General features: G+C 34.9%; 1 protein-coding gene across 2 annotated transcripts in view; it reads right to left on the reverse strand.

The window, feature by feature from the left end:
• Positions 1-26,131, reverse strand: part of LOC142345559 (uncharacterized) — a 109,830-nt gene that overhangs the window by 33,614 nt on the left and 50,085 nt on the right. The window contains exon 6 of one of the 2 annotated variants that reach the window (XM_075397656.1): positions 19,064-19,832. The exons of the other annotated variant lie outside the window; for it this stretch is intronic. Within the exon in view, the coding sequence (XP_075253771.1) occupies positions 19,666-19,832 (167 nt within the window). The 3' untranslated portion in view covers positions 19,064-19,665. Of the gene's footprint in view, positions 1-19,063; positions 19,833-26,131 lie in introns of those variants that run through there. 2 annotated transcript variants of the gene reach the window in all.

The following is a 26,131-nucleotide window of genomic DNA, read 5'->3' on the forward strand; positions in this document are numbered from 1 at the left end:
TCTAAGAAACTCTTTTTGGGTTAACCTAGGGAGCGTTGACCTGTTTTTGACGTTAAGTAGATATTCTACAACAAACTGTTATAAAATTGTCGCGTTTTGCATGATTTGATTACGTTAACTGAATACTAAACACTGTACAGCTTTTTTTGTTTGAAAACTTACACAATAGCTGGCGTTATCGGATAGTTGACCTAGTATTGACTAGTTTGTTTTGTAGCACTGATGTATAAACAAATAGAAAAATTGAGTATTTTCTCTAAATCCGAAAACCCGTAGTTTCAATGATAAATCTACTTAAAATAGGCCATCAAGCTTGTTGGAAAAGAAATAGTTTGAAGAGCTATTTCATCCAACCCTGCTCTAAATTTTTATCGGGTGAGATCACATACAAAATCATGTGCCAACACACGATTTTTCAGTTAAAAAGTGACACAGGAGAAAATTTCAAGTTACATGATTTTTCGTGAGAAATCACACGAATCTCTCGGGTTGGCCTTCACGAGTTTTCACGTGGTTCACACGAGTTTTCACGTAAAATTCTCATGTAAAATAACAAGCTTTTTCTTGTGAGCCCACGTGATTTTTTTGGGGATTTTTACATGTGTATTTTTACATGAAATCTTACACGATTTTTTCGCGTAAAAATTGCCGAAAAATTATGTGGGCCCACACTAAAAATCGTGTGATTTTACATGAGAAATTAGATGAAAACTCTTGTGAATCACATGAAAGCTCATGAGGGCCAACTCGAGAGATTCGTGTGATTGCGCACAAAAAATAACGTAAATGGCAATTTTCTCGTGTGTCAATTTTTAACTGAAAAATCGCGTGTTCGCACATGATTTTCTATGTAATCTCACACGATAATTCAAGTACAGCACTTTTTTTAAAACTTATTCAAAAATGTACGGTCGCCCCAAAAAGCACTTGTTGTTAGTTGTGTTAGGAGAAATTTTATTCATTTCCGTCCCTAACGACCTACTAAAAATACAACATCTGAAAATTTGTTTCAAAAAGTTGAAGGCTACGAGCTATGAGCAAGAAATAGAAGAGACCCCACGAAAAGAGTTCAAGTTGGCCAATTTTATGGCCCAACAATTGAAAAAACTTTTGCCACAATAACTTGCCACCATAACTTTCCACACTTTTGCCACCTTAGGAGGCCAAGAAGCTAATGGTAAGAAATAGAAGAGAAAAGAAGTGTTCAAGTTGGTCATTTTTATAGCCGAACAATTGAGAACGCTTCTGCCACAATAACATTTAAAAAAATTGTTTAAAAAAAAATGAGGCTACGAGTTAATAGCAAGAAATAGAAGATAAGAAACGAAAAGAGTACAGGTTGGTCAAATTTATGGCCCAACAATGGGACACTTTTGCCAACACAACTTCTAAAAAACTTGTTTCAGAAAATTGGAGGCCACGAGCTAATAGCAAGAAAAAGAAGAGAAGACACGAAAAGAGTTCAAGTTTGTCAATTTTATGGCACAACAATTGAGAACACTTTTGCCACCATAAATTTCAAAAAAAAATTGTTTCATTAAATTAGAGGCCACGAACCTACAGCCAACACATAAGCATAAAAACAGTTTTGTGAGAGGATCGTTTAGGTGGCCCACTTTACCCAACTTTTTCATTTTATTGTGTTTTCTCTACATCTTTGACCTGAAAAACAGTTAAAAGATGACCAAATCAACATTGGCAACTGGATATGGATCATAGCTAAAGAGTTAGTTGTTTTAAGTCATCTTAGAGCACCAATTGCTGAGGTGGCTTTTTTGGCGTTTCAATCTGGATTGTTGTTAATATGTTCTAGTAGGTTCTCCGTAAAAAACTCTAACAAAAACTCGGTAAAAACACATCTTGCTCAATTCATCTGTACTTTTGCGTGCTGTCAGTTAAAAAACGGAAGTGGAAGCGCTAGAAGAGCTTTTTCCATGCTTTTTATAGTTTGAGGGATTTTGCACAAAACTATAAATTTTCTACAAAAGGTTTCTTGTAAACATAATGGCCGGCAATGAGAAACTTGGGGTTAAAAACTGTTGAATTTTTTTTTCGGCTTTCAGCCCACGTTTTCACTTTACAGGAAAATTCGTGTGAAAAATTAACACACGAGTTAATTTTTCTCGTGTAAAAACACGCGACTTGCGACTATCACACGAAAAATCGTGCAATTCAATGCTCACAGGAGAAAAAATCGTGTGATCTCACACGAGAAAATTTTAGAGTGCAGCACGTTGAAGCGGTAGCTGTTTTTATTAAAGCAAAAACTACACATTTACTGTCCATCAGATAAAAATGATATCATATTCAGATCTCAAAGATCAGATTTTGATCACAACAGCTTCATTTTTTTGACAACTGAAGTATTTGATGTTTTAATTGAAAGATTTTAATAGTTGATTTTTTTACGTAGTAAAAAATTTACTGATTAAGCGATGAAAATTTATTTGATTGAGCAATTTTTTTTACAAGAACAAAAGGTATGGACGCCACTTCTGATACTCTCTGGAAGATTTTTGTATGCTTATGATAACATTGCGCAATAACCGCATCCTATCCTGTCCTGTCCAATTCAAGAAATTTTTTGATTAAAAGTCAAAATATGACAAACATGTAGCTGCCCATCGTCTGCTGGTTGGTTTTGTATTCAAAGCCCAATTTGACCGAAAAAACTATCTTTTATTTCCGAAAAAAAAACAAGCAGCAGTGTGTTTTTCAAAAAAACTATAGCCTATTTTCATTATTTTGCGCGCTATTTGAAAGTGGTTATGAAAATTAAAATCAAAACAAACATCAGAAAGCATATCACTATTTTTTGCGTTGGAATTTTGTTTGTGAAATTGATCTAGTATCATTATTTGAACTGATAGCAAATGGTTACCAGTCATTGTTTCTATCATCAAAACCGTTTATTCAAGCTGGTTTTTAGCCTTTTTTGTTTTATATGTTTCATCGGTTACAATTGTCGAACTGACTGTAGTCACAATATTGGTTGTGGTTATGTCAATCTTTTTTAAGAGCTTTGGTTCAAACGAAACAGGTTTCACGGACCAACGAAATGCAAGCCCATCTTTTTTCCTTTTAACTCTATATAATTTTTTAGTGAATCTACAATTAGCCGTTAGTAGTTCGTTTTGAAAAATTTCAAAATTACACTGAGTGAATCTGATGTTTGGTGAGAGCGGAAAACCAAATAAATTTTTTTTCTAAAAGAAGTCGCCACTCGTTAATCGGCGTGAAATTTGTTTTGGGTATCACTTTATCAATTCATGGGACCTTCGAAAACTTTGTATATTTCGGCTATTTACTGCATGAAAACAATAGAAGTTTTTAAAAGCTTACTTGACAAAGAAAAATATTTGGCAAATGCTTAGGCAAATTGTAAGTCTTTGAACTTATTTCTCATTACCCAGAAACAATCTACTGTCCAAATTTTATTGCGTCGCAAAGACTGTTAAAAAAGTACTAGCAGTAAGCGTTGTTTTCCTCGGGAAAATTTTTTAATGACTTTTTGCTGCCTAAAAACGGATGTCCAATTTTGCTATGCTTTGATCTAATGTGAATGATCCTCTTTCATAAAATCCGCCGAAATTTTGTATGCCAATACGAGTTCTCTCTTGTGTTGTTTCATTAAGTAAATCTATTTCTGTTCTCAATGTAATGCACAAAAAATCGTTCCCACGAGCTAGATAGTTGAAAAGTTTTCATTTGTCACATAAAAATTCAAATATGATAGTATAAGCCATTCTTTGGAAACTGGATTTCAATTGTTTGGGTAACTTCTTAGTTCATATCTCCTCTCACTGTCTCTATCTTTTCCTGTTTTTCTCCCCTCCAGTTTCAGCTAAACAGTTTTGCATGGTAACAAAAACTACAACATAGAATTTTTTTTTTGATTTCTGACATATTTGAGAGGTTGTCTGTGATCAACAGTGTTTAGTGCTTGTGATTGTTTGCCGTACTTAGAGGAAGGGTGATTGTTGTTTTGGGGAAAATTATAGGCGTCTATTGTTGTCAAGTGGAACCCAAGAATGTTGATTGTAACCATTTGAAAAAGTTGGTTTGGTTAAGGGTTTGGTCCATAGTTGAGGAAACTGGAGGACCAGTATTTAAAGAAAGGGGATTCAAGATTAGGAGTAAATGAAAATGAGTTTGTTAGGATCTTTTTCAAAATCTAAAGAAAAATGAGTGTCTCATGACAATTGAGGTTTAATAAAAAAAATAGTGCTTTGATAAATAAAAGTATATGATAAAAATTATCATTTTGAAAATCAAATTTTATCAAAATTTATGACAAATATCATTTTTTTGAGGAAATTTATGTCAAGCTACAGCAAAAATTCTTTTTTTAAGATTCTAGGTACACAGGGGATACTCCATACCGAGTTTGGTTTGATTTGGACAACTCCCTGACTCGATGAAAAAGACCTATTTTAAAAATTCAAGAATCGCAATTTATTCGAAATAATCGCAAATTTCCGTATGAAATATTAGTTTTTTCCTAGGCAAGCTATACCAAAAATTCTTTCTGTTTATACACTCTAGGTACCCATGGGATACTCTATACCGAGTTGGGGACGATTTGGACAAATCCTTGACCCGATGAAAGAGACCTGTTTTTAAAATTCAATAATCGCAATTTAATCGAAATAGTCGCAAATTTCCGTATGAAAAACTAAATTTTTTTCCTATGCAAGCTATAGTAAAAATTCTTTCTGTTTTACCCTCTAGTTACACCTGGAATACTCCAAATCGAGTTCGGTTCGATTTGAATATTTTCTTGACCCGATGAAAAATACTATATTTGAAAATTAAATATTCGAAATAATCGCAAATTTCCGTATGAAATACTAACTTTTTCCTAGGCGAGCTATAGCAAAAATTCTTTTGGTTTTACACTTAAGGTACCCAGAGTATACTCCATGCCCAGTTTGGTTCGATTTGAATAACCTCTTGACCCGATGAAAAAGACCTATTTTTAAAATTCGTTATTCGAGAAATTCGCAAATTTCCGTATGAAAACCTAACCTTTTTTTCATACCTGACCTTTTCAAACCTAAGACAAGCTATAGCAGAAAACTTATTGTTTTACACTTTAGGTGTCCACGGTATACTCCATACCCAGTTTGCTTCGATTTGAATAGCTTCTTGCAAAGTAGAAACGTGAAACGCACCGGTCACAAGGTAGGCGAAACGACCTTATGTTTCGGGCCCACACTCTCGGAACCCCCTGGAAGAAAAATAACGCCATTTACAGGAATTAAAGTACGGCTCAAGCCAAGTACAATTCAATAAACAGATCCAAAATCGGTTTACTTTTCGACGAGTTATTATCAAAACAAAGTACGGTACCAAAGTCCAAAATTGACCCAAAGCGACTGACGTTTCCCTAAAATGCACACTAATTTCTCAATAACGCCTGAACGAAACTACACAAAATTTATAGGGATTCAAGCACAGCTCAAGGCGAGTTCAAACCAAGAAACGGATCAAAAATCTTTCACTCTACGAGGAGATATTTTAAAATTAAGGTACAGTACCATTGTCCATATGGGACCGGTCGGACTGTTGTTTCGCTAAATACACCATAAAAATTTGTAAGTATTCTACAATAACTATTCATGGACAAAATCCCTACTAACACAGGATTCTAACACAATAAAAATAATCGTCCAATGAACAGAAATCAAGGTTTAATATAGTACTCAAGGCAGTGTTTCTCTCCTCAGGAGGTCAAACTGGTGTCAATATTCCTGGCCGATTTCTCAAAAACGGCTGAACAAAAACAAACGCCCTTAGTAGCAAGTGTAGCACTGCTTGCGACACGCATCATATTAAAAATGAACCCAATTGGTGCCTTCAAGGCGTTAGCAAAAATAACGTACCGTATCAAATGACCCCAGAGGAAAGATACACCACATTCAGAGCTAAAATTGAACACCTAAACATCGGAAAACGCTATATAAAGTATACATATTCGGAATCTACATAACACGTACAATTCAAAACACTAATTTTTATACCCTAAGTGATAAAATTCAAAGCTTCAAGAAGTGACCGGATGCTGTCAACCGCTTCTAGAGGTAAAATCGAGGGCAACTTTGCTGGCCAATTTCTCTAAAACGGCGAGACAAAAATAAAATCCCTTAGTTTGTAGCACTGCCTAAGATACGCATCATATCAAAAAATGACCCCAATGGGTACCTTCTTCAAGGAGTTATAGCAATAAAAAGGTACCGTACCAAATGCCCAAAAAAGCGAGGTGACCGCTATTCTGAGCCAAAATTTACTATCTCAACTAACTAAAAAACTATATGAAATTAATATGGGGATACAACCCACTAATTGAGGATTATTAAACACTAAAATTTGCTGGATAAATCCATGGTTTTGTTGTAACGAAATTTGGGTGATCCCGAATAGCCCGAGAATTCGAATAGCCTTTTTCTAATTTAAACATTAATAACTTATTGATTAGGCCGATTTGAGAAACCAAACACTGCAGGATAGAAGTGTTCAGTGCCAACAAAATGACGAGCCACCATGCCCTTCCAATTTGGCACAGCAGTTTCGGAGAAATCATCAATGACATGAACCGCACCCCGATTTTTGGGCTAGTGCGAGACCCCGATTTCTCGCAAAATCGCGCAAAACGACTCAAAACGGCGTCACGTAGAGAACTCTGAATGCAATTCAAGTTCACTCCGTAGTTACAGAACACTCAAAACCTCTAGTGCGAAGTGGGAAGAAGATCTCCCAAAAACTAAAGAATTAAAGAATTCCCAAAAACTAAAATAAAGAATTCCCAAAAACTAAATATTCGAAAACCATCCAGGACCCAAACAAAGCCTAAATAAAACTATTTGCAAACAGCAATAACCCATTTAGAAGATAAACTACATAAGAACTGAAAAACATTTAAAACATCATTAGATTTTAAATTTCTGAAATTTAAGGCTTAATAACGATCTGAGCAGGCCAATTTAGACACCAATTGAAGACTGCAGAACTTCAGAAAACTTACAATCAACAAAACGCTACTATGCCCTGTCAAATTTGTAAGGGAGTTCAGGAAAAGTCGTCAAAAACAATAAGCCTGCACCAAAAAATGTAATTTTTAAAAACTTTTTTCAATTTTTTCAAATTGAAACCTTAATAACTTTTTGATTTGAGAAACCAACTAAACATTTCAAGCAACGGGGGTTTACATTCAACAAAACACGACAATGCGTGCTCCCAAAAAACTAATTTTTACTTCAAACTCTACAAATTTAAACATTAATAACTTGTTTATTAGGGCGTTTTGGGAAACAACATTTCTTGGCCAATGTAAACAAAACGACTAGAAACGGTGCCACGCGGACAGTTCTGAACGCAATTAAAATTCACTCAGTAAATACTGGACACCCAAGACCTCCACTTCGAAGCGGAAATAAATCCCACCTCACCCTAGAGGCCGGGGTGATTTGTGTGATTTGACAAAAAAGGAACTCCAACAAGAATTATACGCCCGAAAATCGGAGTACGATTCATGTGTTAGATGATTTATCCAAAACTACTGTACCAAATAGGACGAGAATTGTCTTGTTTCTTTTTTCACTAAACCACGCTTTGCTTCAACCGCCCTTGGGTGACAACTTCTCTTGGCCAAAGTAAACAAAACGACTAGAAACGGTGCCACGCGGACAATTCTGAACGCAATTAAAATTCACTCAGTAAATACTGGACACCCAAGACCTCCACTTCGAAGCGGAAATAAATCCCACCTCACCCTAGAGGCCGGGGTGTTTTGTGTGATTTGACAAAAAAGGAACTCCAACAAGAATTATACGCCCGAAAATCGGAGTACGATTCATGTGTTAGATGATTTATCCAAAACTACTGTACCAAATAGGACGACAATTGTCTTGTTTCTTTTTTCACTAAACCACCCTTTGCTTGCAGTGTTTCTCAAAACGGCCTAACAAACAAGTTATTAAAGTTTGAATTTGAAATTTGAAGTAAAATTTAGTTTTTTGGGAGCACGCTTACTGTTTCTGATGATTTTTTCTGAAATACTCTGCCAATTTGTTCGGGCATAGTCGCTTTTTCTCAATTGTAAGTTCATTAAGATCTGCAATTTTTAATTGTGTCTAAAATGTCCTGCTCAGAAGGGTACTAAGCTGTAGCTTTTAATATTTCAAAAAATAAGGTGGTTTTATGCTTTTTTCAGTGCTGATGTAGTTCTTCTTTCAAATTGGGTGGTTGTTGCCTGCAAATTGTGTTATTTAGGCTTTGCTTTCTTAATTGTAAGTTCAAGGTTTGCAAATTTTAATTTTGTCTAAATTGTCCTGCTCAGAAGGGTATTAATCTGTAGCTTTTGAAAATTTAAAAAATAAGGTGGATTTAAGCTTTTTTCAGTACTGATGTAGTTTTTCTTTTAAATTGGGTGGTTGTTGCCTGCAGATTGTGTTATTTAGGCTTTGTTTGGGTTCATGAAGTGTTTCGAATCCTTGAATTTTGAAAGTTAATCATTTTTTCATTTTTTTTCTAATCATGAAATTCTTGTTTGAGTTCTTATTCTATCAAAACACACAAAACACAATGGCCTTTAGGGCAAGTTGTGAATTTTCTCCCACTCCGCAGTGGGGTCTTGGGTTTTTAGTAACTGCTGAGTGAACTGGAATTGCGATTAGAAATGTCCGCGTGGCACCATTTTTGGTCGTTTTCCAAAATTTTGCCAAAAATTGGTGTCTCTCAATAGCCCAAAAATCAGGTTACGCTTCATGTGTTTGATGATTTCCCCAAAACTACTGTATCAAATTGGACGGGCATTGTCTTGTTTTATTTTCACTAAATCGCCCTTTGCTTGTACTGTTTCCCAAAACGCCCTAATAAACAAGTTATTAATGTTTAAATTTGTAGACTTTGAAGTAAAAATTAGTTTTTTGGGAGCACGCATTGTCGCGTTTTGTTGAATGTAAACCCCCGTTGCTTACAATGTTTAGTTGGTTTCTCAAATCGGCCCAATCCAAAAGTTATTAAGGTTTCAATTTGAAAAAATTGAAAAAAGTTTTTAAAAATTACATTTTTTGGTGCAGGCTTATTGTTTTTGACGACTTTTCCTGAACTCCCTTACAAATTTGACAGGGCATAGTAGCGTTTTGTTGATTGTAAGTTCTGCAGTCTTCAATTGGTGTCTAAATTGGCCTGCTCAGATCGTTATTAAGCCTTAAATTTCAGAAATTTAAAATCTAATGATGTTTTAAATGTTTTTCAGTTCTGATGTAGTTTATCTTCTAAATGGGTTATTGCTGTTTGCAAATAGTTTTATTTAGGCTTTGTTTGGGTCCTGGATGGTTTGCGAATCTTTAGTTTTTGGGAATTCTTTAATTTTTCATTTTTTGCAAAAACATGAAAATCTTGTTCGAGTTACTTTTTTGTCAGAACTCACATAACACCCTGGCCTTTATGGCGAGGTGAGATCTTCTTCCCACTTCGAACTAGAGGTTTTGAGTGTTCTGTAACTACTGAATGAACTTGAATTGCGTTCAGAGTTCTCTACGTGACGGCGTTTTGAGTCGATTTGCGCGATTTTGCGAGAAATCGGGGTCTCGCAATAGCCCAAAAATCGGGGTGCGGTTGATGTCATTGATGATTTCTCCGAAACTGCTGTGCCAAATTGGAAGGGCATGGTGGCTCGACATTTTGTTAGCACTGAACACTTCTATCCTGCAGTGTTTGGTTTCTCAAATCGGTCTAATCAATAAGTTATTAATGTTTAAATTAGAAAAAAGGCTATTCGAATTCTCGGGCTATTCGGGAGCACCCAAATTTCGGTACAACAAAACACTTGATTTATCCAACAAATTTTAGTGTTTTATAATCCTCAGTTAGTGGGTTGTATCCCCATATATATTTCATATAGTTTTTTAGTTGAGATAGTAAATTTTGGCTCAGAATAGCGGTCACCTCGCTTTTTTGGGCATTTGGTACGGTACCTTCTTATTGCTATAACTCCTTGAAGAAGGTACCTATTGGGGTCATTTTTTGATATGATGCGTATCTTAGGCAGTGCTACAAACTAAGGGATTTTATTTTTGTCTCGCCGTTTTAGAGAAATTGGCCATCAAAGTTGCCCTCGATTTTACCTCTAGAAGCGGTTGACAGCATCCGGTCACTTCTTGAAGCTTTGAATTTTATCACATCGGGTATAAAAATTAGTGTTTGGAATTGTACGTGTTATGTAGATTCCGAATATGTATACTTTATATAGCGTTTTCCGATGTTTAGGTGTTCAATTTTAGCTCTGAATGTGGTGTATCTTTCCTCTGGGTTCATTTGATACGGTACGTTATTTTTGCTATAACGCCTTGAAGGCACCAATTGGGTTCATTTTTAATATGATGCGTGTCGCAAGCAGTGCTACACTTGCTACTAAGGGCGTTTGTTTTTGTTCAGCCGTTTTTGAGAAATCGGCCCGGAAAAATGACACCAGTTTGACCTCCTGAGGAGAGAAACACTGCCTTGAGTACTATATTAAACCTTGATTTCTGTTCATTGGACGATTAATTTGATTGTGTCAGATTCCTGTGTTAGTAGGGAGTTTGTCCATGTATGATTATTGTATAATACTTACAAATTTTTATGGTGTATTTAGCGAAACAACAGTCCGACCGGTCCCATATGGACAATGGTACGGTACCTTAATTTTAAAATGTCTCCTCGTAGAGTGAAAAATTTTGGATCCGTTTCTTGGTTTGAACTCGACTTGAGCTGCGCTTGAATCCCTATAAATTTTGTGTAGTTTCGTTCAGGCGTTATTGAGAAATTAGTGTGTACTTTAGCGAAACGTCAGTCGCTTTGGGTCAATTTTGGACTTTGGTACAGTACTTTGTTTTGATAGTAACTCGAAAAGTAAACCGATTTTGGATCTGTTTATTGAATTGTACTTGACTTGAGCCGTACTTTAATTCCTGTAATTGGCGTTATTTTTATTTGAGGGGGTTTCGAGAGTTTGGGCCCGAAACTTAAGGTCGTTTCGCCTACCTTGTGACCGGTGCGTTTCACGTTTCTACTTTGCAACTTTGCAAGAAGCTATTCAAATCGAAGCAAACTGGGTATGGAGTATACCGTGGACACCTAAAGTGTAAAACAAAAAGTTTTCTGCTATAGCTTCTCTTAGGTTTGATAAGGTTAGGTATGAAAAAAGGTTAATTTTTCATACGGAAATTTGCGAATTTCGCGCATAACGAATTTTAAAAATAGGTCTTTTTCATCGGGTCGAGAGGTTATTCAAATCGAACCAAACTGGGTATGGAGTATACTATGGGTACCTAAACTGTAAAGCCAAAAAAATTTTTTCTATAGCTGTTCTAGGAAAAAAGTTAGTATTTCATACGGAAATTTGCGATTATTTCGAACATTTAATTTTTAAATATAGTATTTTTGATCGGGTCAAGAAGTTATTCAAATCGAACCGAACTCGATGTGAAGTATTCCAGGTGTAACTAGAGGGTAAAACAGAAGGAATTTTTACTATAGCTTGCATAGGAAAAAAGTTACTATTGCATACGGAAATTTGCGATTATTTCGAATAATTAGTTTTTAAATATAGTATTTTGATCGTGTCAAGAAGTTATTCAAATCAAACCCAAATCGGTATGGAGTATTCCATGTGTACCTAGGGTGTAAAACAGAAAACATTTTTGGTATAGCTTGCCTAGGAAAAAAGTTAGTGTTTCATACGGAAATTTGCGATTATTTCGAATATTTTATTTTTGAAAATAGTATTTTTGATCGGGTCAAGAAAATATTCAAATCGAACCGAACTCGATGTGAAGTATTCCAGGTGTAACTAGAGGGTAAAACAGAAGGAATTTTTACTATAGCTTGCATAGGAAAAAAGTTACTATTGCATACGGAAATTTGCGATTATTTCGAATAATTAGTTTTTAAATATAGTATTTTGATCGTGTCAAGAAGTTATTCAAATCAAACCCAAATCGGTATGGAGTATTCCATGTGTACCTAGGGTGTAAAACAGAAAACATTTTTGGTATAGCTTGCCTAGGAAAAAAGTTAGTGTTTCATACGGAAATTTGCGACTATTTCGATTAAATTGCGATTATTGAATTTTAAAAACAGGTCTTTTTCATCGGGTCAAGGACTTGTCCAAATCGTCCCCAACTCGGTATAGAGTATCCCATGGGTACCTAGAGTGTATAAACAGAAAGAATTTTTGGTATAGCTTGCCTAGGAAAAAACTAATATTTCATACGGAAATTTGCGATTATTTCGAATAAATTGCGATTATTGAATTTTTAAAATAGGTCTTTTTCATCGAGTCAGGGAGTTGTCCAAATCAAACCAAACTCGGTATGGAGTATCCCCTGTGTACCTAGAATCTTAAAAAAAGAATTTTTGCTGTAGCTTGACATAAATTTCCTCAAAAAAATGATAATTGTCATAAATTTTGATAAAATTTGATTTTCAAAATGATAATTTTTATCATATACTTTTATTTATCAAAAAACTATTTTTTTGATTAAATCTCAATTGTCATGAGACACTTATTTTTCTTTAGAGTTTAAAAAAGATCCTAACAAACTCATTTTCATTTACTCCTAATCTTGAATCCCCTTTCTTTAAATACTGGTCCTCCAGTTTCCTCAAATATGGACCAAACCATTTATCAAACCAACTTTTTCAAATGGTTACAATCAACATTCTTGGGTCCCACTTGACATCAATAGACGACTATAATTTTCCCCAAAACAACAATCACCCTTCCTTTAAGTACGGCAAACAATCACAAGCACTAAACACTGTTGATCACAGACAACCTCTCAAATATGTCAGAAATCAAAAAAATTCTATGTTGTAGTTTTTGTTACTATGCAAAACTGTTTAGCTGAAATTGCAGGGGAGAAAAACAGGAAAAGATAGAGACAGTGAGAGGAGATATGAACTAACAAATTACCCAAACAATTGAAATCCAGTTTCCAAAGAATGACTTATACTATCATATTTGAATTTTTATGTGACAAATGAAAACTTTTCGACTATTTAGCTGGTGGGAACGATTTTTTGTGCATTAGATTGAGAACAGATATAGATTTACTTAATGAAACAATACAAAAGAGAACTCGTAGCGGCATACAAAATTTCGGCGGATTTTATGAAAGAGGATCATTCACATTAGATCAAAGCATAGCAAAATTGGACATCCGTTTTTAGGCAGCAAAAAGTCATTAAAAAATTTTCCCGAGGAAAACAACGCTTACTGCTAGTACTTTTTTAACAGTCTTTGCGACGCAATAAAATTTGGACAGTAGATTGTTTCTGGGTAATGAGAAATAAGTTCAAAGACTTACAATTTGCCTAAGCATTTGCCAAATATTTTTCTTTGTCAAGTAAGCTTTTAAAAACTTCTATTGTTTTCATGCAGTAAATAGCCGAAATATACAAAGTTTTCGAAGGTCCCATGAATTGATAAAGTGATACCCAAAACAAATTTCACGCCGATTAACGAGTGGCGACTTCTTTTAGAAAAAAAATTTATTTGGTTTTCCGCTCTCACCAAACATCAGATTCACTCAGTGTAATTTTGAAATTTTTCAAAACGAACTACTAACGGCTAATTGTAGATTCACTAAAAAATTATATAGAGTTAAAAGGAAAAAAGATGGGCTTGCATTTCGCTGGTCCGTGAAACCTGTTTCGTTTGAACCAAAGCTCTAAAAAAAAGATTGACATAACCACAACCAATATTTTGACTACAGTCAGTTCAACAATTGTAACTGATGAAACATATCAAACAAAAAACGCTAAAAACCAGCATGGATAAACGGTTTTGATGATGGAAACAATGACTGGTACCCATTTGCTATCAGTTCAAATAATGATACTAGATCAATTTCACAAACAAAATTTCAACGCAAAAAAAGTGATATGCTTTCTGATGTTTGTTTTGATTTTAATTTTCATAACCACCTTAAAATAGCGCGCAAAATAATGAAAATAGGGTGTATTTTTTTGAAAAACACACTGCTGCTTGTTTTTTTCGGAAATAAAAGATAGATTTTTCGGTCAAATTGGGCTTTTGATACAAAACCAACCAGCAGACGATGGGCAGCTACATGTTTGTCATATTTTGACTTTTAATCGAAAAATTTCTTGAATTGGACAGGACAGGATAGGATGCGGTTATTGCGCAATGTTATCATAAGCATACAAAAATCTTCCAGAGAGTATCAGAAGTGGCGTCCATACCTTTTGTTCTTGTAAAAAAAATTGGTCAATCAGATAAATTTTCATCGCTTAATCAGTAAATTTTTTACTACGTAAAAAAATCAACTATTCAAATCTTTCAATTAAAACATCAAATACTTCAGTTGTCAAAAAAATGAAGTTGTTGTGATCAAAATCTGATCTTTCAGATCTGAATATGATATCATTTTTATCTGATGGACAGTAAATGTGTAGTTTTTGCTTTAATAAAAACAGCTACCGCTTCAACGTGCTGCACTCTAAAATTTTCTCGTGTGAGATCACACGATTTTTTCTCCTGTGAGCATTGAATTACACCATTTTTCGTGTGATAGTCGCAAGTCGCGTGTTTTTACACGAGAAAAATTAACTCGTGTGTTAATTTTTCACACGATTTCTCGTGTAAAGTGAAAACGTGGGCTGAAAGCAGAAAAAAACAAAGTAAACAGTTTTTAACCCCAAGTTTCTCATTGCCGGCCATTATGTTTACAAGAAACCTTTTGTACAAAATTTATAGTTTGTGCAAAATCCCTCAAACTATAAAAAGCATGGAAAAAGCTCTTCTAGCGCTTCCACTTCCGTTTTTTAACTGACATATAAAACCTTATAAATAATTCAAATATCTGAGACGAAACATTGTAATTTGTCAAGCAAATATGGAAGAAAAAATGCTAACTGTATGTGAGAGAATGGTTTTCAAACTTTTATTCAGTATTCTGAAAAGAAATGAAAAATGAAATCGTCTTTGCTTTTTTGTATTTTAATCCAACATGATGCAGATGTTTCTAGTTTACCAAAGTTTTGGGTGTGCTATCTAAATACTGCTGTTCTCTGCTTTTGTGTTCTGCATTTTTCTCTAGGCACGTGACAGCCATTCTATCCGCTAAAAAGGACTCAGGAACGACTGCAGCTTTTGATCTGGAGTCAACTTTAGCGTGCTGGTTTCTAAGTAGTTTCTTTGCTACGGATGGTGCAAATTCTCAGAGTAATTCTCATTTCGGCTTTGGTTTACACAAATTGAAATATTGTGCCATTCTACATGCTATCTGCGTTTTTAACTTTAATGATTTTCTTTGTGATTTGCAGAGAAAGATAATAACGAAAAGACCAATCTTTGACTATCGAAAGTAACGTTCCGGAGAAAAATTTATACAATTGACCAAAAAACCTATTACTAAAATGTAAAAGTGTTCCAAAGATTTTGAACAACATACAAATGAAAAACCCGGAAAACTCGAAGATACAGGTTTTGGAATTATATAAACTTTTCGTCATAAAATAGTGATTTTTGTTACAACATTTTGGAAAAATCGTAGAAGAAATATTTCATCTATATACATTGTTTATTTTTGCTTACAAATTTAGGAGAAAGGTCAGAAACGTCATTTTGTCGTTTCAAATATTTAGTTTTGAATCATATAAGACCTTATAAATAATTCAAATATCTGAGAAGATGAAACATTGGAATTTGTCAAGGAAATACGGAAGAAAAAATGCTAAATGTATGTGAGAGAATGGTTTTTCAATCTTTTATTCAGTATTCTGAAAAGAAATGAAAAATGATCCTCATTGCTTTTTTGTATTTTTAATCCAACATGATGCAGATATTTCTAGTTTACCAAAGTTTCGGTGTGCTATCTAAATACAAAACTATTGTGAGCAAAAAAACAATGAAGGAAACAAAACCCAATCATTTGACATTTTTCCAAATGTAGTATATTTGTTTTTCTGGATTCATAATTCAATCATATAACTTTCGCCACATTTCAAAATTTACTTCCATTAGTGACAGTTTCATTGAATATAGAGATCACGTGTGAACTACGAGAGAAAACAGATGTTAACGAACCTTATTCGAAAAAAAATAACATCTTTGCCTATTTTCTCGCTTTAGACTTTTGTGTTCTTAAAGTTGTTGATTGCATGGAAACATTTTTCAATGTTAAAGCAGCAAGAATTTCAGCAAAAAAGAGCTCAGGATATGAAAAGGATTTTTTAAAAAATTAGAGGAAAGTTTTTATCTTTCAAAATCCATAAGAGATTAGAATAGACGAGTCACAATGTTTCAAAATATTTTTTCTTATGGGTAAACTCCTTTTGGAAGCACTTTCTCGGAGGTATTTCAATACTTTTGGAGGTATATTCTATTCCAATTATGGTTCAGGACCTCGTTTTGCGTTGCTTCTTTTGCCCGTTAGAAATCTGGTGCATACCATAAAATTAATCGGCAGCAATATCATAACCAGCAAATTGCCGAAAAATAGGCGCCGTTGACGCGCTTGACGCTTATCGGTATTGCAACAGAAAAAGAAGAGGTAGATACTGTCAAAAACTTTTCCTAAGTTCTAAAAATTGTTCTAAGGGGGTGTAAATGTCATTTACATTCTAAAACAATACTCAATTCAACTTTTAAACAGAACGCTTTTAGACTTAATACCAATGTTAGCTAGCAGTCTCTTTAATGATCTTTGATAACCTAATGCACAAAGACTTAATGACCGGCATTTATATGTTTCTTCCGTTTCTTTCGTCTTTACTCTTCTGACCCTGACTGTATTCACTACATTTCGTAATCAAACTCGCGCAAGAAATTTAAATCCATTCAGCTGAAACAGTAAGTCCGATTGAAACGTGAAATTCGTGACTTAGGTAAAACTAAAAATGTTACCAAAATATCAGCGAAATAAAAACAAAAAACTTCCGATCAAAAATCAGTGAGAATCATTGTCAAATTACCGCATATGAACAAAAAACACCTTGCGAGAAAGCAACTCTATAATCAATCACCGTTTTCTCATTCTGTTTAAAATTTAGAATGGAAACAATTCACGCCACAGAATCACTAGAATTATCGCTCAACATCCTATTTCGGTTGACCAAAATCGTCGCTTCAATTTGACTTCCGAAATGTGAACCGATCTCAAAAAACAAATGATCTGAAGACTCCGGAATAGAATCAAAGTTCATATTACTTAAATTCAGCTAACACTAAATGACCAATGTATTAACCTCACTAAGCCATTCAAATTGAAACAACAAACTGGGGAACAACAAAATATCCAGGAAAAACAAAATTAAGAACAATTTTTTGCCAACTTTTCATGAGTTGCGACTTCAAAAGCATTGTTTATACTATATTGTCTGTTATGATTAAATTGTGTTAAACTAATCAAAATCAATTGATGGGAAATTGAAATCAACGATACATCTCGAAAAAGGAGAAAAATCGGTCAAACATAAAAGAATTAAAGGACGAAAACTAAAACCTATGTAATTTTTTAATAGTTCTCTGAAAGTTGTAGAGTCTAAGTAACAGTTCTCAACACCCCCTCAACAAACAATCCTTACTTATTCATTAGACACCCTCGCGACACTAGAGCGCACTAAAAACATTAAAACATGAGAACTAAAACTTTGAAAAAAACTACAGAACTGAATTATTTATTTTTTTGAAAAACTGCGCTACCCAGCCTTTACTTGTTTTCACTAAGTAATAATAACCCTAGTGTCAACTCTAGTTAAACAATTTAATGTTACCAAAACTTTTTGAAAGCAGAAAAAATTAGGAAAAAACGAAAGATAGAGAAATCAAGCAAAAAAATTGATCAAATTTAGCCTATTTTCTTCTACTAAAATGTAAATTAAAACTAACGAAATGAAAAACTACGAATAAACAAAATACATAAACCGACTAATGTCGGAAGAATTGCTTTAAAACGACAGTCAGGGAAAATTAATTCAGGGGCTATAGCCTAGATAAAATTTTCTTTAAGGGTGCAATAGTTGCCTACGCCGCGATTCGAGCCATTAACCTCCCGCTCCCGGACGAGAAGCACTGCCCACTCGACTATCAGTCCCTTCTTCTTGCTATGCTGCAATCAATTTCATTTTACCAAAAAGTCTACTTCGGAGTGAGAGCAATAGAGATCACTGAAAAATGAAGCACGAAAGCGCGAAAAAGTCACTTGAGAAATCAAAGAATGCTCTAGAAGAAAAGCGCAAAATGGTCAAGTAAAAAAATTGCATTAAAAAAGACCATTACATTTACAATAATTGCTATGAACTTCGTTCAAGAGCAATTAAAAATGGCAAGAACAAAACATTACTAAAGTCGGGTGAGTTGCTGTCAAATGAAACAGCCCTTTGGATTTTGTAGTAGCTAGCTTGCGGTAAGGGAGGCTGACTAGTTTGGGTCTAGACTGCTCAAAAACTGCCCTTCAAATTTTTAAACAGCTCCAGTGAAATGTACTGAGAGATCATTAAAGCTTCAAGAGAACGGCTCAGCAATTAATGCCCTACGGTCTTCACCTGCTCATTAGGTTTTCATGGACGAAAAGTCTAATTCACCGAAAAACTGCACTGCTAAAAAAATGACAGAACCCCTACAATTTTCTACAAACTTTGTTTCGGGGCAATTAAACTTCATCAATGTTCCATATCACGAGCACCTCTATCTAAGACCTAAATTTTGCGGTCAAACTAATTGTCATTTTTTCTCTTAATTGGTGATATTGTTTTCAATTCTCCAACATTTAAAGGCCTAAAGCCGACATATCGACAGCAGCAACATTCAAATCTCAACGTACACAAATGGGATAAATTCCTAAAGGGTTGTACTATCTATTCGGCTCTTGCTCAGCCTAATTAAGATACTTGCTGGGTTCAGAGAACAAAATACACACCAAGATCTGACTAGAGGCGATAAGAACCAAATAGCTGCGGAAACAAAAAGATGTTTATTCTTCAGCGTAAACTGTTTTTCCTTAACTCCAACTACGCCATCAAAATCTAACATGCTCTCAAAAACTGGAAAGCAAGAGAATTTTCAATTAAAATAATCGGATGTAGAACGAAACATTATATCAAAGGTAAATTTGTTGTCATGATTACATGTTTGTTTTGTAGAGATATAAGCTGCTGCTTGATCGCCTGTCGTGTTCATTTCTGCTGGTAAAGCTTCCCCAATCGATGCAGTCACTATTTGGATCACAGCTTCAGAAGCTGTGTCTATGTTGAACATTGATTTTCTTTCTGAGCCATTCAATATATAAACATTCGTTTTCCGAACAGTTTAGACGACTGCATACGATAGCATGTATTACGGCTCAGAACTGGATGGTTATATAACATTTGGTTTCAGAACAATTCAAGCTTCCGATAGAAAAAGAGTCATTTTGATGTTTGGAGACATGAAAAAAAGCAGAGTTCTCTGAAGAAGCGCAACATTGAACAGGTACAGGATTATAGAGGTATACTCATTTTTTGCAATCGCTAACTTTCGTAGACGGGGAAAAGACTAGTTAACTTTCTCCTTTTCTCAATAAATCGTCAGCAATGCCGTCAGCTGATATCAAAATCCGATCTGACTAAATCTCGACAAAGACTGTTCTTGATCAGCTGAGAAGTGATGGCTGCTCATCCGAACATCTCCTGTAATCTGTTCACTTTACACACTTTAGTGGCAGTTGCTTCGATCACGTCTTCCAATTGTTGTTCAGACAGAAGAGTGGCTGATGCTCTTTTCACATTCAGACCACCACTAAAACCCTCTGCGACCATTGGCGATTGTAGTCCACTACTGCCTAGAAACATAATATATGGTGATTTTAAATGGACCGTCCACCCGAACGAGGGAGGACGGTCCATTTAAAATCACCATATATTATGTTTCTAGGTCCTCCTCCGCAGAGCCCTCGTCCACCCGAACGAGGGCTCTGCGGAGTATATTTGCTAAACAATATACTCCGCAGAGCCAGTGTATACATTTGAAGGGTGAAACTGACATGAAATGTAAGCAATAAAGATACCCAATCTTAATACACAAATCCAAGAATTTTTGTAAAAATGAATTTTCAATTTTGTGTACTATTTTCAATATTTCTGCTCGAGCATCAGGAGGTGATAAATGTACGTGGTTTTAGCAATCTTGAAAATCACCCCACGCTTATGTGGGTGCAATGGTGGGATGGGGATCTTTGGTTGCACGGGGCCCTTACGGCCTGAACGATGTGCAGGGTGAAATGGGGGGGGGGCGGGGTAATGTGGTGGGCGGGGTGGGGTGGTGGTGGTTGTACAATTTCTAAGAACCGCCTTCCACACCATAATTATGAGTCTCCAAAACAGTTTCTGTGAATCGCATACTTGGAGACTAGTGAGCTGAAATGCTCTAAGAGAACTTAATACCCACTGGGCGCTATCTCTTATCCCGTTTCTGAGGACAAAAAGTGAAATGGGTCCCACTAAAAATCAATCAAGCAAAAAAACGCATAAAAAACCACAGGATTAAAAAGATTGTTAAAAATTTCGTTTGAGATGAGTGTGAGAGAGAAAACGTGAACAAAAGGAAAGAAGCCGCAGGATTTCGCAGTGAAAACTGTTCAAAGTTCAAAACTTTAACTTCAAAATTGAAAGTTTTACCAAAAAAGGCTAAATTTATGATATTAAAAGCTTGAAAGCTATTCCACGGTCAAAAAAAATTTTTCTTATCAAATCCTTAAGGAGGTTTTCTGATCCCTGGGGCTGAAAAAATCGGAAATAATAACATGTCAAAAATGATAAAAAACTGCAAGTTTTGTCAAAAAAGCTAAAACTCTAAATGTTAAAATCTTGAAAAATATTTCATTAAATTTAGCAAGCTATTATCAAACACTAGAGGTTTCTTGGCTTTTAAGGCTGGAAAACCAAAAAATAACGAAAAATTTACAAAAACTTATAATGTTAAACTGTTTTACTTATGTTAAAATGTGGAAAACAATTCCATTACTACTAAAAACTATGCAGTAACCTAGGGGAGATTCCTTTACATCTAAGGCCGAAAAAAATGTAAAAATTAGTATAAATTTGCATGTTTTTGTTTGGAGAACCCAAACATATAGCTCCTAAAATAGTTTAAAAAAATACTTAAGTCTTGCAAGAGCCTTTCTCAACTCAAACTAGCCTCAATTTTAGACTAGTCCAAAAAAATGAAAATGACGAAAAACAAAAATTGCAATATTTTGGGCTCGAAAACTCCTGAAAAATGATCTTTTAACGTTCAACTACGGCCTTCCCCGTAGCTCCATCACACTAGGCACTTGATGGACTACTATACGCGGCTAAGGGCCTCTAATTAAACTTGATGCTCGCTCGCCGCTACCTGTTTAACCCGTATTTAAGGACTAAAAGTCAATTGGATCAGACGAAAAATCTGTCAACCAAACAATTGCACAAAAAAGACCAACAGGACTAATATAATTGATGCAGACTTCGTTTGAGAGAAATTGAAAAATTTAATAACATTCAAAAACATGACAAAATTGCACACTTTTTATTAAAATTGCTTAAATTCGTGATATTAAAATCTTGAACAACATTCCTTAACGCCAAAAAACTATTTAGAAAGCTATTATCAAACCCTTGAGGAGATTTCTTGGCTCTTGCGGCTCGAGAATTCAAAAAATGAAAAAAATTCAACTTCAAAATTGAAAGTTCTACCAAGAAAGGCTAAATTTATGATATTAAAAGCTTGAAAGCTATTCCAGGGTCAACAAAAATTTTTCTTATCAAAACCTTAAGGAGGTTTTCTGACCCCTGGGGCTGAAAAAATCTGAAATAATGACATGTCAAAAATGAGAAAAAAACTGCAAGTTTTCTCAAAAAAGCTAAAACTCTTAATGTTAAAATCTTGAAAAATATTTCATTAAATTTAGCAAGCTATTATCAAACACTGGAGGTTTCTTGGCTTTTAAGACTGGAAAACCAAAATATAACAAAAATTTTGAAAAAACTTATAATGTTAACCTGTTTTACTTATGTTAAAATGTGGTAAACAATTCCATTACTACTAAAAACTATGCAGTAACCTAGGGGAGGTTCCTTTACATCTAAGGCCGAAAAAAAGGTAAACAATAGTACAAATTTGCATGTTTTTGTTTGGAGAAACCAAATATATAGCTCCTAAAATAGTTTAAAAAAGTAATTAAGTCTTGCAAAAATCTTTCTCAAGTCAAACTAGCCTCAATTTTAGACTGGTTCAAAAAATTTGAAAATGACGAAAAAAACAAAATTGCAATATTTTGGGCTCAAAACTCCAGAAAAATGACCTTTTAACGTTCAACTACGGCCTTCCCAGTAGCTCAACCACACTAAGCACTTGAATGACTACTATACGCGGCTAAGGGCCTCTGATTAAACTTAATGCTCGCTTGCCGCTACCTGTTTATCCCGTTTTTAAGGACAGAGTCAAGTGGGTCAGACGAAAAATCTGTCAAGCGAAAAATTGCATAAAAAAGACCAACAGGACTAATATAATTGCTACAAACTTCGTAAAAAAAAAGTCAATTTGAGATTGAGAAAGTCATCTTTGAGAGTGAGGTAAGTCACGTGTGAATAAAAACTTGATCAAATTTCTGCGTCAGAATTTGGTCCCTCAAATAATGTTAAACACAATCTCTTTCTATGCTATAGGATGTATATCATGCTATAAAAACCATTAACTAATCTATTATCAAACCCTATAGGAGGTTTCTTGGCTCTTGAGGCTAGAGAATTCAAAAAATTACAAAAAAAATTAAAAAAACTTCAAAATTGCAAGGTTTACCAAACATGGATAAATTTGTGATATCAAAGGCTTGAAAGCTATTCGACGGTCAACAAAAAGTTTTCGGTAACTTATTATCAAGCTCTTTAGGGGGTTTTCTGATCCCTGAGGCTGAAAAAAATCTGAAATAATGACAAATGTCAAAAATGAAAAAACTGCAAGTTTTGTCAAAAAGCCATAATTCGTATTGTTAAAATCTCCAAAAATATTTCATTACATTTAGAAACTATGCAGTAACCTATGATCAGACCCTAGGGGAGGTTTCTTGGCTCTTAAGGCTGGAAAACCAAAAATGACAATTTTCAAAAAATTTTAAAATTGCAAGTTTTAACAATGTTAAACTGCTTTACTTATGTTAAAATGTTGAAAACCATTCCACTAGTACTGAAAACTATGCAGTAACTTAGGGGAGGTTCCTTGGCACCTAGGGCCGAAAAAACTCAAAAAAGGCTAACATTTTCAATAAACTTGAAAAAAATGTAAAAATACGTATAAATTTGCATGTTTTTGTTTGAAGTACCAAAACATACAGCTCTTAAAATAGCGAAAAAAAGAAATTATGTCTTGCAAAAACCTTTCTCAACTCAAACCAGCCTCAACTTTAGTCTGGTCCAAAAAATTTCGAAAAATGACGAAAAAGAACAAGAAATTGCACATTTGGGCTCAAAAACTCCTAAAAATGACCTTTTAACGTTCAACTACGGCCTTCCCAGTAGCTCCAACACACTAGGCACTTGATGGACTACTATACGCGGCTAAGGGCCTCTAATTAAACTTAATACTCGCTCGCCGCTACCTGTTTAACCCGTATTTAAGGACTAAAAGTCAATTGGATCAGACGAAAAATCTGTCAACCAAACAATTGCACAAAAAAGACCAACAGGACTAATATAATTGATGCAGACTTCGTTTGAGAGAAATTGAAAAATTCAATAACATTCAAAAACATGACAAAATTGCACACTTTTTATTAAAATTGCTTAAATTCGTGATATTAAAATCACGAACAACATTCCTTAACGCCAAAAAACTATTTAGAAAGCTATTATCAAACCCTTGAGGAGATTTCTTGGCTCTTGCGGCTCGAGAATTCGAAAAATGAAAAAAATTCAACTTCAAAATTGAAAGTTCTACCAAGAAAGGCTAAATTTATGATATTAAAAGCTTGAAAGCTATTCCAGGGTCAACAAAAATTTTTCTTATCAAAACCTTAAGGAGGTTTTCTGACCCCTGGGGCTGAAAAAATCTGAAATAATGACATGTCAAAAATGAAAAAAAAACTGCAAGTTTTGTCAAAAAAGCTAAAACTCTTAAAAGTTAAAATCTTGAAAAATATTTCATTAAATTTAGCAAGCTATTATCAAACACTGGAGGTTTCTTGGCTTTTAAGACTGGAAAACCAAAATATAACAAAAATTTTGAAAAAACTAATGTTAACCTGTTTTACTTATGTTAAAATGTGGAAAACAATTCCATTACTACTAAAAACTATGCAGTAACCTAGGGGAAGTTCCTTTACATCTAAGGCCGAAAAAAAAAACGTAAAAATTAGCACAAATTTGCATGTTTTTGTTTGGAGAACCCAAACATATAGCTCCTAAAATAGTTTAAAAAAGTAATTAAGACTTGCCAAAGCCTTTCTCAAGTCAAACTAGCCTCAATTTTAGACTGGTTCAAAAAAATTTGAAAATGAAGAAAAAAACAAGAAAAATTGCAATATTTTGGGCTCAAAACTCCAGAAAAAATAACCTTTTAACGTTCAACTACGGCCTTCCCAGTAGCTCGACCACACTAAGCATTTGAATGACTACTATACGCGGCTAAGGGCCTCTAATTAAACTTAATGCTCGCTTGCTGCTACCTGTTTATCCCGTTTTTAAAGACAAAGTCAAGTGGGTCAGACGAAAAATCTGTCAAGCGAAAAATTGCATAAAAAAGACCAACAGGACTAATATAATTGCTACAAACTTCGTAAAAAAAGTCAATTTGAGATTGAGAAAGTCATCTTTGAGAGTGAGGTAAGTCACCTGTGAATAAAAACTTGATCAAATTTCTGCGTCAGAATTTGGTCCCTCAAATAATGTTTAGCACAAGCTCCTTCTATGCTATAGGATGTATATAAAACCGAAATTCAAGGATATCCGAAATTCAATGAACAATTCAGTATATATAATTAATTAGTTGAATTAGTCCTTTAATTAGTGTTCGCCTAATTTACACAAATCTAGGCTGAAAATTTCTCTTTACCTAATATCCCACGCACCCTATATCAACTATGTTTCGAACATAACCGACTCACGTCGCGCGAATTTCTCTCAAACGACTGGCGAGTAGTTAGCTTTGTTAGTAGCTGGCTAGTGTTTACTGGGGAGCGCAATTGGGGGGTTGAGCGCGCTGGTTTACGAGTGAGGTGGAACGATGAACAAGACTTGGGGTGCCCTGTGGGGGTTCATGTGGGTTTGGGGGGTTATGTGGGGAGCGCATGAGGGTGATCGAGAGCGCTGGTTTACGGGTGGAACGATGTGAAATAGGTGCGGGTGAAAAGGGGGGCTGATGTGGGGGATGGGGTGGGGTGCAGTTGGGGGGGGGGTGGCAAGTGAGAGCGGGCTTAAACCTTAAGAACCGCCCTTCACACCATGAGATTTCTCCACAACAGTTTCGGTGAATCGCATACTTGGAGTCTCGTAAGCCGAAAAGCTCCACGAGAACTTAATGTCCTCTGGGCGTTACCTGTTTATCCCGTTTTTAAGGACAAATTCAAGTGGGTCAGACGAAAAATCTGTCAAGCGAAAAATTGCATAAAAAAGACCAACAGGACTAATACAACTGCTACTAACTTCGTAAAAAAAAGTCAATTTGAGATTGAGGAAGTCATCTTTGAGAGTGAGGTAAGTCACGTGTGAATTAAAACTTGATCAAATTTCTGCCTCAGAATTTGGTCCCTCAAATAATGTTGAACACAAGCTCCTTCTATGCTATAGGATGTATATATAACCGAAATTCAAGGATCTCCGAAATTCAATGAACAATTCAGTAATTATAATAAATTAGTGGAATTAGTCCTTCAATTAGTGTTCGCCTAATTTACACAAATCTAGACTGAAAATTTCTACCTGCTCACAAAATTTCTCTTTACCTAATATCCCACGCACCCTATATCAACTATGTTTCGAACATAACCGACTCACGTCGCGCGAATTTCTCTCAAACGACTGGCGAGTAGATAGCTTTGTTAGTAGCTGGCTAGTGTTTACGGGGGAGCGCAAGTGGGGGGTGGAGCGCGCTGGTTTACGGGTGAAGTGG

This window comes from Convolutriloba macropyga, chromosome 9 (assembly GCF_964194025.1).
Source record: "Convolutriloba macropyga chromosome 9, txConMacr16.3, whole genome shotgun sequence".
Lineage (NCBI taxonomy): Eukaryota > Metazoa > Xenacoelomorpha > Acoela > Convolutidae > Convolutriloba > Convolutriloba macropyga.